Source organism: Budorcas taxicolor, chromosome 11 (genome assembly GCF_023091745.1).
Source record: "Budorcas taxicolor isolate Tak-1 chromosome 11, Takin1.1, whole genome shotgun sequence".
NCBI lineage: Eukaryota > Metazoa > Chordata > Mammalia > Artiodactyla > Bovidae > Budorcas > Budorcas taxicolor.
Genome location: NC_068920.1, coordinates 161,397,376 through 161,411,886, shown reverse-complemented (window position 1 = coordinate 161,411,886; position 14,511 = coordinate 161,397,376). Strand labels below are relative to the sequence as shown.

Below are 14,511 nucleotides of genomic sequence, written 5' to 3'. Positions count from 1 at the left end.
AATATTTATTTATTTGTGAGGCTGCAAGGGGTCTTAGTCATAGCATGTGAGACCTTCGATCTTCCTTGCAGCAGGTGGGATCTTTAGTTGTGGCATGCGGGATCTAGTTCCTTGACCAGGGATCGAACCCAGGCTCCCTGCATTGGGAGCCCTGAGTTTTAGCCCCTGGACCACCAGGGAAGTCCCCCTTGGGGAGCATTGACCACTGTGTTGTGACCTCCAGAGTATGGCACAGATGACAAACCTGGAGGGGAACTGGCTGGGAGGGTCAGGAAGGCTTCTGGAGGAGGTGGGATTTCAGAAGGACAAGCCCAGAAGGATGGGCGGACTGGATAGGGATGGGAGGAGGGAGACCCTCCCCGGCTGTGAGGAGGGTGCCCTATGGAGCAGGATGAAGCGAACATGCAGGAGCCGTGGGGAGAGAGGGGTTAATGAGCTGGCTTGGACCATGAGCCTGGTGGGGAGCTGGAGATAAGGCCAAAGGGGAGGCCTGGAGCCAGCGTGCAGCCTTGACATTTAGCAGCTGCAGGGAATGCCCTGATTCTGGCTGGGCAGCCTCCTTCCAGAAAGAAAGGGTAAGAGCCTGGGAACACAGGACAAGGCAGGAGCCAGCACCCTTCAAGTCCCAGGAAGCCAGAGCAAGGATGGGGTGCCCGAAGCTTGGATGCAAGGAAAAATTCCGAGAGCAACCTCTCTCCCTCTCTGGTCTTTGAATTAAAAAAATAAAAAATGAAAAAAGATGCTTAAGATTGAAAGACAAGATGCATATAGCTGGAAGGGAACCAGTGTGGTCCTGGGCAAGACTGAAATTTGGTTCTCAAACTTGGCTGTATCCTGGGACCACCTGGGAACCTTGAATAAATCCTTAGCCCAAGCCCACCCCAGAGACTCTGGGGTAGGTGGTGGGGCTGCAGTCCCAACAGGTTGCGGGGATGTTAAGAGCCCCCAGGCGAGTCCACTGACTGGCCCAGCTGCGGACCACTCCAGTGGTGGGGCCCCCGGACGGAGCCAGAAGTCTGCACAGCTCCCTGGGCCCTGCCTCCTCCACTCCTCTGGAGGCCCAGCTGCCCGTCTGGGCTTGGGGCCTTCAGGAAGGCTGTCCCGAGGGTCAGGGGACATGGAGCTAAAGGAAGAGAGCCCCACACCTGAACCTCCATTCCTGCTGTGGGAACACCGACAGTGGTCCTCAGGCTGACTTACCTGGGGGCACCCCAGACAAGGCACATCAGGCCCTTGGGGGCAGGGTCCCTCCCAGGGAGTAACCATCAGGCCTCCCAGGAGACTCCCATGTGCAGCCAAGTTCGAGGCCAGAAGACCCTGCGATGGGACGTTTCTCCATCATGGGGCGGCCCCTGGCTCCCCACCCCACTTTCCTTCCCTTCCTCACGCCCCCTCCCCAGGCAGGGAGGCGGCCAGTCCCTTGGGGACCTCAGGTGGGAAGGGGAGGGCTGCCCGGGACAGGCAGACGCCTTGATTCCTCTCCTCCCCGACACTGCTCTCCTCTCCACCCTCTATTTTTAGGTCCATTATTGTCCATTCTTGGGTGTTTGTTTTTTTTTTTCCACTCCTTCCCCAGAAAAAACCAGATCAGATTCCTCCAGGCAAAGCCATCTCGTCTCCCCCGGAGCTGGTACGTGGGGGCACGCACGCGGCCAAATAGACAAGAAATAAGTGAATTATCAAATAAGTAGATTAGCAGACTCCGTGGTGTCTCAGAGGACAGGCGGGGTGGGCAAAGGCCCTGGTCCCTCCTCCCCAGCCCTCCTTCCTCCGGCAGCCAGGGCGCTCTGGGGGAGCAGAGGCAGACAGGGACAGCGCACGCCCACGTGTACGTGAGCGCACACACATAACAACCGCCTCAGTCTAACCAGGAGGGAGACTCAGCGCCTCAGGGCAGCTAAGCAGCCTGGCTATGAGCCAGGCACTGGGGCCAGGCAGCTGGGGGTGGAGGCGCCAGGCTCCTCTTCTTAGAAGCTGTGTGACTTTGGGCAAGTGACTTAATCTCTCTGAGCCTCGGTTTCCTCATATTCAAAATGGATATAAATATAGGATCTGTTCTTAAGTGTCCCTGGAGGGTTCAATGAGCTACATTAGGTCAAGGGCCCGAGATGCAATAGACGCTAACTGTAAGCTGTTGCTGGTCTGAGGAGCTTCCCAGATGGCTCAGTGGTAAAGAGTCTGCCTGCCAGTGCGGGAGATGCAGGAGACACGAGTTCGATCCCTGAGTCGGAAAGATCCCCTGGCGAAGGGAATGGCAACCCACTCTGGGATTCTTGCCTGGGAAATCCCATGGACGGAGGAGCCTGATGGGCGGTAGCCAAGGGTCGGACACAACCGAGCAACTGAGCACGCACGCGGCTGGTCTGCAGACGTGGATCCAGAAGATGCTCAGACAACAGACCCAGTCAGCCGAGAAGACAAACGGCAGTTTTCTGAGTTTAAGGTCTCCCAGAGGGACCACAGGGGCCCAAGGGTGGACTCAGGGTGGTCTGGGGCGCCTGCGAGATTTGCAACTGTGTGTGTGTGTGTGCATTGTTCTAGGAAGAGCACCCTGATTCTCAAAGGGGCTGTGACCTGCCCTGGGGGTGGGGGCTGCGGTGTGGTGGGGTCCTGCCTTTGTCCACCCGCTCTGGGTTCCACGTGCCTGGGATGTTACTGTTCTCTCCACGCCTCCCCGTCTTCCTCCCTCTAAGTATCAAAGTCCCAAAAGCCAGAAGCAGACTCTGGGGATGCAGTGTGACCTGGAAAGTGGATACTCAGACCCCCTCTGGGGAAGGCAGGGAATTTACATCCCAAAGTGGGGCAAGACCCGAGGGCACCCAGCCTCTGGAAGTCAATCCAGTGTGGAGCCCAGACCCAGCATGATGCTGGCCCCAGAGCCGTTGGCCAGGGTTTCTCGATCGTGCCTGGGGCGGGGACAGGGGGTGTGCCTGTGGCCTGCTGGCTTCTCCTTCCGCTGTTACCTGCCTTTGCCAGCTCTAGATGCCCCAGCCGGAGGGAACAAGTCGAGGACCTGCAGTCCCCCGAACGGGTATCATGAGTTTTCTGTGGGCTCAGGTAGAGGGGGCACTGCTGCAGCTGATGAAGGGGCCCAAGGTTACCCAAGGCTCCATCTCTCTTTCACCTCCTTTTCACCTTTTGCCTGACTACAGATTTCTGCTACAACTGAGGGGCAATGCCTGGGTCGTGTTTCATTTCCTTTTATTTCCCTGGTTGACACTTGGAGTCGGATGAACAACTTAGGCAGTAGAAGGAGCTGGAATGAGGGACTGAGGGGGTCCAAACAGTCCCAAAACCCCCAGGACAAACTGCTGCGAGAGAAGGGTGTCTGGTCTTTGAAGATGGGGCTGGGGCCCTTTAATAGGAGGGGGCAGCTCTGAAAGCCCCAGGCGTAGATCTGAGGGGCCCATAAACTTGGATTTAATTCCTTCCTACCCATGAGACCTTGAGAGGTGAGGTGGCCCTTCCGGGGCTGCACCTTGGGACTGCGGGTCCCCGCGGACAGCCGGTCAGACTTTTGACAAGGCAGCATGGGACAGTGGCCAGGGCCCCAGAGACAGGTCCTGGCCTTGTCATTGCTGTGCAAACTTGGGTAAGTCTCTGCACCTCTCTGAGCCTCCCTCTCCTTGTTTGCAGTATACCCATCCCAGTGTTGTGGACAGACACAAATGCTACGCACAGTGCTTTGCAGGGTGCCTGGAGCATAGGGAGGTCTCGGGAAATAGCAGACTAATCCTGCACTATGGGGCTGCTGCTGCTGCTGCTAAGTCACTTCAGTCGTGTCCGACTCTGTGTGAACCCATAGACAGCAATATGGGCAGGCAGAAAAAACACTAGCAGGTGGTGAGACACAAGACCCACGAGTGTGTCCCCGGCTCTTGGTTCCTGAAGCTCCCCGTTGAGGGCTGGGCCACACACACCCTGCTCCTGACGGTGGAAAGCGGCCACCGAGGCTGACTTGGCGGTGATCCCTGACATTCTGCCCAGCAGCCTGCCTCCCGCCCTGGCCTGGCCCGCCTGCCACAAACATCCCCTTCCGGTCCACCCTCCATGGCGCTGCCACAGCGAGAGCCACGGCTTGTGGGCCGGTCGGGGCAGGGGCCTTGAGAAGCCCCGAGGCCTGTGAGAGCCGACTCTGAGCAAGACTGGGTCATGGGAGGCTGCACCCAGGCAGAGAGCTCACACCTTCACAGGCCAGAGAGTGAACTCTGACCTTAAGGCCACACCCGCCCTGAAGGTGCCGCTCAGGCACTTCTTGGGAGGCCAGCCACCAAATGCTGCCACAGCAAAGACCCAGCACCAAGAAAGGCCAAGAAAAAAGAAAACTCGATGACAAACAAAAAACCCCACAGGCACATTCCAGAGAGTGAAAGATGATCTGTAGAGTGGGGGAAATATTAGCAAATCACACACCTGATAAGGATTTAGTATCTGGAATATATTAAAAAACACATACAACTCAGCAACCAAGAGACAGCCTAGTGAAAAACTGGGCAAAAAGACAAATACACATTTCTCCAAAGAAGATGTACAGATGGCCCGGGAGAACACGATACCAGCATCATTAGCAGAGAAACGCAAATCAAAACCCTAATGCAATACCAGCTCACACCAACCAGGTTAGCCGTCATAATACAAATGAAAACTGGAAAGTTACAAGTATTGGCAGGGACACAGAGAAATTGGGCCCCTTGTAACAGTGCTGGTAAGAATGTAAAATGGTGCAACTGTTCTGGAAAACAGTTTGGCAGTTGCTCAAAAACGTAAATCTAAAATTGCGTGTGTTAGTCCCTCAGGCGTGTCCGACTCTTTGTGGCCCCGTGGACTGTGGCTCGCCAGACTCCTCTGTTTATGGAATTCTCCAGGCAAGAATACTAGAGTGGGTTGCCCTTCCCTTCTCCAGGGGATCTTCCCAACCCAGGGATCAGACTCAGGTCTCCGGCATTGCAGGCAGAGACCATCGGAGCTACCCGGGAAGCCCAATATGACCCAGCAATTCCCCTCCTAGGTGTAGCCCCAAGAGAAATGGAACCACATGTCCACACAAAAACTTGTACATAAAGGTTCATGACAATATTATTCATAATAGCCCAAAAGTGGAAACAATCCACATGCCCACCAACTAACGAAGGGATAAACAAAACGTGGGAGAGCACGTGATGGAATATTACTCAGCTAGAAAAAAGAACAAGGGACTGGTACAGGTGAAGCTCCAGAACATGATGCTGAGTGAAGGAGCCAGACTAAAACGTCACACCTGGTCTGATTCCATTTAAAGGACGTGTCTGGAATGGGCAAAGGCATGATGTAGGAAGCAGACTAATGATTGCCAAGGGCTGGGGACAGAGGGATGGGGAGCGGCTGCTGATAGAGATGGGATTTCCTTTCAGAAGATGATGAGAATCTCTTGGAAATAGAGATGTTGGTTGTGCAACGTTGTGAGCGTGCTAAATACCACTGAACTGAATATTTAAAAACGGCTAAAAAGGCAGATTCTATGTTACATATATTTTACCCCAGCTTTAAAAAATGGATGGTTAATTTCAAGTTATGTGACTATCATTGCAATTTTTTTTAATTAAAAAATATTCTTAAAGCACCTCCATCACAAGAAAATAAAATTGTAACTGTGACTATGTGGTGATAGACAGAAACTAGAGTGGTAATTCTTTTGTAATAGTTTTTTGTTTTTTTGGCCACATGTGGGATCTTAGTTCCCCAACCAGGGATCAAACCCACGCCCCGTGCATGGGAAGGGCAGAGTCTTAACCACTGGACCACTAGGGAAGTCCCTCTTTTGCAATACATACCTATGTCAAATCATTCTGTTGTACACCTAAAACTAATACAACGTTCTATGTCAATTACACCTCAATTAATTTTTTAAAAAAAGAATTTAGAAGCCGACACCAAAGGGAAATGATGTGATGTACAATTATATCTTTAGCACTCAGCTTTGTTTTTCTTTGTTTTCATTTTCCTTTAATAGAATACTATAATAAAGGGATTTGAATTTGGGAATAAAAAATCCCAGTGCTGCGCTGAGCACAGGAAATGTATTCAGAGCCCCTCTATCTGCACTGGAGCCCCCCGTTTTGTCAGTTTTTGACCAAGTCTGAACTCCAGCATAGATTTTCCCCAAACTCTGAGAAGGCATCTACGATCACACAGCGACGCTGGATGAAGCGGTTAACCTAGCCAAACCTCGTTGCACAGCTGGGGACACCTGGCTAAGGGGCTGTCCTTGCTGCAAGGAGACTGGCGGGGTCCAGCACCACCCAGCCCCCAGCCCCCTTCACTCTATCTGCTCTGACACACCACTCCCTGGCCCCTGACGCCCTGCCAGCAGTTGGTGTGTGCTTGGGGAATTAGAAACACATTTTCATATATTTAAGCAAATCTGCTGTGATGATTAAAAAAAAAAAAATCAGAACCTGCAAAGCAAAGCCGAACAGAACCATGCATCGTCTGCCGTTTTCCACTTTCTCCAACACTCTGTTTCCCTCCAGGAAGGAGCCAGGCCTCCTCGGGGTCCCGATGGGCCCTGGCCAGGCCTGAGGCAGGAGAGCCTGGGGTCTGGGCTGTGGATCAGGAACACAGCCCAGACCCCCTTCCTGGGGTGGTGATGGCTGGCTGGTGAGGGGAAGGGGCTGCAGCTTGGCACCTGCTTCTTTGAGCCTGCCAAGCTCTGGTCCAGCCCCAGGACTTGCATGCCCTGTGGGCCTCTCGGGTCTCTGCCTGCCTGGTGCTCCTTTCCTCCTCCTCTCCTCCCCCGACACCCTTGGTCTAATCCCTCTGACACTGGGGAGTGGTTAGGAGCCAGGCAGAGAAGGCTGAATCCCAGCTCCACCGACAGTGGGCCTTGGGGAGCCTCGGTCTGTTTCTCTATCCGGGGCACAGCGACAGCCCCGCCCACAGGCTTACAGGGCAGGGGCTTTGATGAAACCAACCGGCCAAGTGGCCTGTCCCCTCCCCTGTCATCCACTCTTCTGAATGCTTCCAACCCCTCAAGGTCACAGACCACCCTGGGGCCCAGCCCCCTGCCTCTGAACTCCCACGGCACACTAGCCAAAGCTCGTTGCACAGCTGGGGAAACCTGGCTAAGGGGCTGTCCTTGCGGGGGTCCTGCCCCATCCTTCACTCTCTCTGCTCTGACACACCGCTCCCTGGCCCCACCAGCAGTTGGTCCACAGCACACTTACACACTGGGCTCCCGGGCTCCTCTTCTGTTAACATCTACTTTTACTCCTTGTGTCTCTCAAGCTAAATTCTAGACTGGGGGTGAAAAAAATATCCCTTTTTGGGAACATTCACTTTTTGCCAGGCTCCCAGCTGCGGGCTTTCCATCCCTTGTCTCATCTCACCCAGACAACCAGCCTTTGAGACCGTGTTTTGCGTCACCCCAGTTTTCAGATGAGAACACCGAGGCTCAGAGCATGAAGGACTTATCCAAAGTCCCACAGCCCAGAAAGGGATGAGCATGAGCCCCCACTCGTCCCATCCCAAACCTCAACTTCTCACCCACAGCTGGGGTTGCCTGCCTGTCCATCCATCCACCCCCGCTTCGTCGTCACACGTGGAACTTGAGGCAGTTTGTGTTAAACACGCATTGAAACCGAAAAATGAATATATATGAAAAGTCAGGGCCAGGGGATGTAGAGAGGCAGATGAGCCTGGGGAAGGTGGGGTGCATAGACTGGAAAGTTCTCGAAGCTCTAAGTCTGACACTCTTTGGAACGATGTCTTCTCCAAGCCCTTTCCCTTTCCCTAGGCACTCCAGAGGCTCTGCCCCCCACCCTCCTCGGGGTGTCTGGACCCAGACTCCTTCCCTTGAAAAAGTAGGCGGCCAGGATTTCATCCACGGGGCCCTCGCAGGCAGGGCTGTCCCCATCCTGTCACTTGTCTGCTCCCCAGGAAGGAGGCTTCGCCAAGCAACAAGATGTCATGCATGGAACTATTCTTGTCCCAGGCTGGGACCTGCCTCGGGCATTTCAAGAGACTGAGCGGCTTTTAACTAAGGGCTGGATGAAGCTCAGTTTCCAAAATCGCTTCCTGTTTAAGGACAGAGCTGTGCAGACCTCCTGCTACCAGCTAACTGAAAACCTCACAGAATAGGGGTGCAAACTGGGGAGAAGTAGAGGTTTTGGGTGCCTCCTCTGTCCTGATCGAAAGCCTAGTTCTTCCCATAAGACTCAGCCCTAATCTCTCCTCCTCCGAGAAGACTTCCTGGACTACACTGTCCTTCCACCCACCCACTCATTGGTTCAGTAAATGCTTGCTGAGCACTGACTGAACCAAAAGGGAGGGATGCGAAGACGAACAAGGCAGCCATGCCCCCGAGGAGCTCCCAGCCCAGGAGGGAGGCAAACATCAGGCGTAGAGTAATGAACGTGGATTGAGCATCCATGTGTGTATTCTATCAACAGTCCTATTTAAGGAAATGAGACTCAGGGAGGTTAAGCCTCATGCCAAAGGTCACACAGCAGGGGATTCCAACCTCTTCGTCTCTGCCTCTAGAGCCTGAGCTCTTAACTAGGAGGCCACATCTGTGAGCTTAAGTGACAAGGATGCAGCCAGATGAGGTCTTTTAACCCTCCTGGGCTAGGGAGTTAGGAAAAGCCTCCTGGAGAAGGTGGGTTCCAGCATGAACCTTTTTCAAAAGGTTCCAAAGCTCCTTTTTCAAAAGGAGCCTGGGTTATCTAGGTAAGCACAAAAGGGTCAGACATGAAGGAAACAAAGAAGACATTCCAGGTAGAGAAGGCGGGAAAACTCTGCGGGAGGGATGGGCGGGGCAGGGAGGTCAGGGTGGGTGGGGGGAGGCGGGATGTGCCTTCATCCTTTGCAAGCTCCTTACACTAGGTCTCCATCTCACCCACTCAGTGTCAGTCGGGTACCACCCTGAACACTTGCCCTGTTTCTCTTGTTGTCTACTTGGATTTGCAAGAGTTATCTCACTTCTCCCCGACAGCTGCGCCTGGCATGAGGTCAGCCCTGGAAACTGGACAGGAGGGGTGTGATGTGGAGAAGGGGGGAGGCTGGAGAAGGGTGTTCCCCTGTCCTCCGTGGGTTTGGGGTCAGAACACGGGGAGAGGGGGCCCAGGCCAGTGAGCTGGGTGCTGGTAAGCTGGTGAGCTCAGTGCCACTGGATGGAAACATTTCAAGAACGTCATGTTCTGGCAGGACGCAGGGCATCTGCGACCTTGATTGCACGTGGTGTTCAATGTCACAGTGGGGAGGGGCTTGAGGTCTCCAGGACCCACCTGCCACCTGAGTTATCACCCCAGCAGACTCCCTAGGGGAGGGATGGGGGGCCATTGGCTCTTCATCTGGGTAAACTGAGGCACAGAGAAGGCAAAGCAGCTTCTGAGAAACACGTGTGCTCTGGGTTTTCCTGTATGTCAAGACCCTGGCGTCTCTGTGTGCTGAAGTCTCCTTAGATGAAATGTTTAACATTCACCTATTCTACCATGGAAAAGTCCAGATGCTCAAGACTGGATCAACAGCACTATCAAAGCCTCACACTAGAAGAGAACTGGCACACTCTAAGCACTTGCTGATATACTGAGAGGACCACTTCCTTCTCCCAGCAAGCTGGAGAGGCCGGCAAGGCAGCCATCATCACATCCCATTACCGGTGGGGAAACGGAGTCTCAGAGACTTGTCCCAGACCACTCAGCCCATAAGCAGCAAAGCCAGGATGCAAGCTCAGGTCTTTGGATTCCAAGCTTGAAGCTTTTGTCTGGGTATCATAACACCTTTCCGGAACCTTCCACCAGGTCTCCAACATTCAGGAGTCTGAGCTCCTAGCTTCACCCCTCAATCTGGGATCCCCGCTCCTCCTGCTGTCTGCCTTCCTCCTTCAGCAGTAGTGACACCCCCTTACTCTGCAAAGGTCCCATGGGAAGCACAGGTCTCTTGCCTGCCCATCATCAATAATAAGTATCACCCATCGTTGACGGATTATGTAGAGCAGTGTTCCTCAGAGCATACCCTGTGTGCATCTGAATTACCTGAATTTCCTGTTAAAATGCAGCTTCTGGCTCTGAGGGTCTGGCGGGGGGTTGCCCAGGACCCAGTATTTCTAACACAGTGCATCTCGGGAGGCAAGTGGGCAGCCAGCTGTAGGGCCATTTTCAACATCACCTGCCTGGTCTGTGCCCCCAGCCCTCTTTGCTCACCATCTCTCTCCTGAGGCTCAAGGCACAAGGACAAGGTCTCCCCCCTTCCTTTCGTGGCTGTGCAAGTGGCTGGTGGGCAACCTCTCTTTCAGAGCGCCGTGGGACTGCTCCCCATCCTCAAGGGGCCCTGCAAGAGGCTGAGAAGCCTTTGCCTCCTTCTCTCTGGCTCTGCAGACTCAGCAGGCTGGCCCCCTCCAGCCAGGCACTGGGAGTCAGAGGTGGGAGGCCGCCCGCCATCTCCTGCGGCCCTCATTGAAATTTCGCCCTTGCCCGAGAATCTTTGGTTGAGAGCTCAGCCCTATTAATTCTCATTGTGCATTTAGAGCCAATAGGTTTTTATTTATTCATTTATCTTGGTCTTCCTCCTCCCTCCCCTTCCTCACCGGGCTGGAATTTACAATTCAGGTCTCAGGCGGCCTTGCGGAAGGACAACCAGTCCAAGGCCAGGAGAGTCTGCACACTGAAGCCTGTGAGGGGCAGTCACCCCCCCTCCCCCACCCCCCCAACGGGCAGTCACCCCCTCCCCCACCCCCACCCCACGCCTCCAGCCCCTGGCGCACCCTCAGGACACTTCAGGGCTCACGCTCTGACCTGGATGGATGTTGCGACATGCCCAGCACTCACCGCAGGAGGGATGCCAGGAAACAGGGACCCACTGGGCAATCCTGAGGCTAAAGTGGGGCTAAGGGCCGCCTGGGTACCACTAGGGAGCCCCCTGGTGGCTGGTTAAAACCACCGGCCAAGGCTAGAGGAATTAACGGCTACCTGAGTACATATCCAACCGCCTGCGCCCCTGAGCCCAAGATACAGGGTGGGACGTCCTCAAGGCTGGGGTGGGGCAAAGAAGCAAAGGCCCGGACACCGCAGAGGGCATAAAAGCCGCAATAACAAGCAAACGACGGCTACCACACCGTGAGCACCTACTGTGTGCTGGGACTCGCATGGCTGGGTTGTGTCCTTTCCCAGCACTGTGACACGCCTTCAGCAGCAGCATCTCTACTTCACCGAAGCTCAGAGAGGGAAGGCTGGGCCACTTGGAGCGTAAGCACAGGCCCTGCCTGGCTGCGCACAAGTTCCCGGCCTGCCCTCAAGACTGAATGACCTTGGCGGGATTTAGCCAACACTTTCTAATCCCTAAAATGGGATTAGAACGGTCACCACCTTGGAGCATCCAAGAGGTGATTTAATGAGACACACACAGAACCTCTCGCCTGGAGAATCCAGGGACGGGGGAGCCTGGTGGGCTCCTGTCTCCGGGGTCGCACAGAGTCGGACATGACTGAAGCGACTTAGCAGCAGCAGCAGCAGCAGCAGCACAGAACCTGCTCGGGGAAGCTGCAGTAAACAGCGGGGTGGTGGTTTGAATTCATCTGGATGTGACCCCCTCTTCCCTGTAGAAGCAGCCTGGGCGGTGTCCCCACACCCGTGGGCTGCATGTTCGTGACCAAAGGCAGAGGTGGATGGCAGCCCATCATGAAACATTTAAGTCCATCAGGTTGGTGTCGGGACACCGAGGACCCACCAGGCAGAGGAAGGTAGAGATGCTGTTTTTCTACCGCCGTGCTCCTCACCATCTTCCCAGGAGAGGACAGGAAGGTGGCAGAAGCTCCTTCCACAGCCCAGGGCTCCAGGACCCAGGTTGGGCGGCATCAGGACTGTGGTGGGGTGACCACCCCACCCTGGCAGCTGCGCTGGGCTCTGTGTGAGAATGGGGGCAGCCTTGGCCAGGAGAGGGCCTCGGACTCCCACCTGATGGTCATCCCCACTCCTCAGGCCTTGACCAGAAGCTGGTCCAGTGATTAAGATTTCGCCACCCACCCCATGCCCCTGCCCTTGGCACATTAAAATCGCAATGAATATTTAAAAGAAGAAATACACTCAAGACTCTAACACAAGAGGCGGCAGCTGACTCTGCTCTGGGAGTCGAGTGGAGAAGTCCTCGCATGAGCTGGGGTGGGCACTCAGCCTGAGATGCGGCTCAGAGCTGGGCTCCCCCAGTGCTGACCTTGGCCCTGATCTTCAGGGGCCAGCCCCGTTGCCCACCCCTGAGCCAGCGAAGCCCTGGGGTCCTCAGTGAAGTGGGACCATGTGGCCCCTGGCTGCTGGCCCTGTGCTGCCTTGTCCTTTACTGTCCCCCTCTCTCCCCCGCTGGGGCTGGCCAGCCTGCCCACCGCCCACAGTGACAGCCTCCTGACCACTGACCGTCCCAGTGGGAACTCCCCTCCCCAGGCTGACTGCTCTGGGATAGGATCCACACACCCCATGGGACTGAGCCATCCTTAGGAGCCCGGTGGGGACACCCGCTCAGTCCATCCATAAACCCAGAGCGCTGGAGGCTCCCCCAGGACACATGGAGGCAGCAACCACCCAAGGATGACACTGAGCCCTTCCTGTGGCTTCAGCAGCCTGGCTTCACTGTCCAGCCTCCTGCCTGACCCAGGGCCTGCAGGGCTCTGCCCAGTGGAAGGCATCTTTTGGGAGGCAGATCAGCTCAGTGACTCTGGAGCCAGACGCTCGCATCAGAGCTTTACCACTTCCTGGGCTGTGACTTTGGGCCTCAGTTTCTCCATCTGTACAATGGGAATGCCAACAGCTACCATCTAGGAGCACTTCTTCTGTGCCAGACCCTAGTCTGAGCATTTTATTTTATTTATTTATTTTAAAATATATATTTATTTACTTGGCTGCATCAGAACTTGGTTGTGACACGTGGGATCTTTCCTTGCAGCACACAGGCCCTCTAGTTGTGGCGCCCAGTCTCCAGAGTGCTCAGGCTTCAGTAGTTGTAGCACTCAGCCTCAGTTATTCCATGGCCTGTGGGATCTTAGTTCCCTGACCAGGGATCGAACCTGTGTCCCCTGCATAGCAAGGTGGATTCTAAACCACTGGACCACCAGGGCAGTCCCTAGTCTGAGCGTTTTAGGGTGAACTAAACTCGTTAGGGTGACCTGAGTGTGTGCTCTGGGTACACACTTTAAAGGACAGCAGCTCAGAGATGCCACCGGTCCAGAGCTCACTCCCTGAAACTTTGTGTGACGCAGAATCAACCCAGCTGAGCTGAGTGAGGACTCGAAGGAATGACTCGTAGTGAGCTTTCAAGCCCCACGCTCGGGGACTGGCGTAAATGACCCCCACGGTTATTACTGTCGCTGTTATCAGAGCACTGATGTGCCCTGTGGCTCTGACTCCATCTTCAACTAGAGACAAGTGACACCCACCGGAACGCCTCCCTTCCCCTGGCTTAGCCAGTGACTGCGGTCACTGCACATCAGCCACCCTGATCTGACCTCTTCCTTCCTCCCTTACGAATCCCCTCTGCACTTCCACCAAACCTTCCCCTGCAAAGGGCGCTTGGCCTCTCCTCACCTGGCAAATGGTTCGCTGGATTGGATTGGGTGGACCAGGAGGTGGCCCCCTGAAGGGATGAACAGGGGGAAGGCAGAGTGCAATCTTGCAAACAGGACCTTGCTTGCTCGCCCAGATGCTGACTTCCTACAAGGGAGGCGGGGCTTATCTGCAAGGCTGGGCAACTGTGACTATGGTGGTGGTTTGGTGGTTTTCCCAGAGGAGAGGATCCAGTGATCACCAGGCCAAGAATTTCCCCCCCCCAAAGAATGGCATCACGTGACCCCAGCATCCTCAGGGCAGCCTTTGCTCTGGCGCATTTCCAAGGTGGGACAGAGACGGTCCCAGTCCTACAGGCGGGAAAGTCAGCCTGGCGTCTGGGTCCTCCCGCTGTGTTCGCCCATCCCAAGGGTCTGGCCCAGACCCCCACCCCCACCCACTTGGCCTGAGGGAAGGCCACAGCAGGGGGCTGACTTACGTGGGAGCAGAATCTCTCCGGAGGGTTTCCACATGTGATGCCAGAGGGCTCCACCTTCACCTTGACATAGTCCTTCAGGCGCATCACCTTGGGCTGGCAGGCATAGAACTCCCAGGTGGGGCCTTCGTCCGTGGTCACCCAGGATTTGCAGATGTCGTAGTCCCCGGAGGCCAGCGGCAGGCAGTGCAGGAGGACCAGCAGGCGCAGCATGGCGGCGCAGTCCCCAGGGGCGCGGCCCGCAGGGGGCCCGGTGAGGCGGCAGCTGGCTCAGGCGGGGTGCACAGCCTCAGCATGGAAGAGCCACATCTACCGGGCGACGGAGGCCAGATGTCCCAGGGACTCGGCCAGCTTGCAAACAGCGAGGAAACTTGGTTTTTCCAAGAGGCCGATACGGAAAACCAAGAGCCAGCGTTTCTCAGAGTGCTGATGGGCAGATCAAGAAGTTGCCCACAACTTGGCGTCCTCCTCACCTTGGCATCACCCCTCTCCCAGAGGTGAATCTGATCAAAT

The 14,511-nt window shown here is 55.3% G+C and overlaps 1 protein-coding gene across 1 annotated transcript in view; it reads right to left on the bottom strand.

Annotated features, from left to right (window-relative positions):
• The window catches only part of NTNG2 (netrin G2), a 65,937-nt gene extending 51,726 nt beyond the window's left edge, over positions 1-14,211 (bottom strand). Inside the window, exon 1 of the mRNA XM_052649319.1 lies at positions 14,002-14,211. Within this exon, the coding sequence (XP_052505279.1) occupies positions 14,002-14,211 (210 nt within the window). The remainder of the gene's footprint in view (positions 1-14,001) is intronic.
• Between the last annotated feature and the right edge of the window lie 300 nt (positions 14,212-14,511).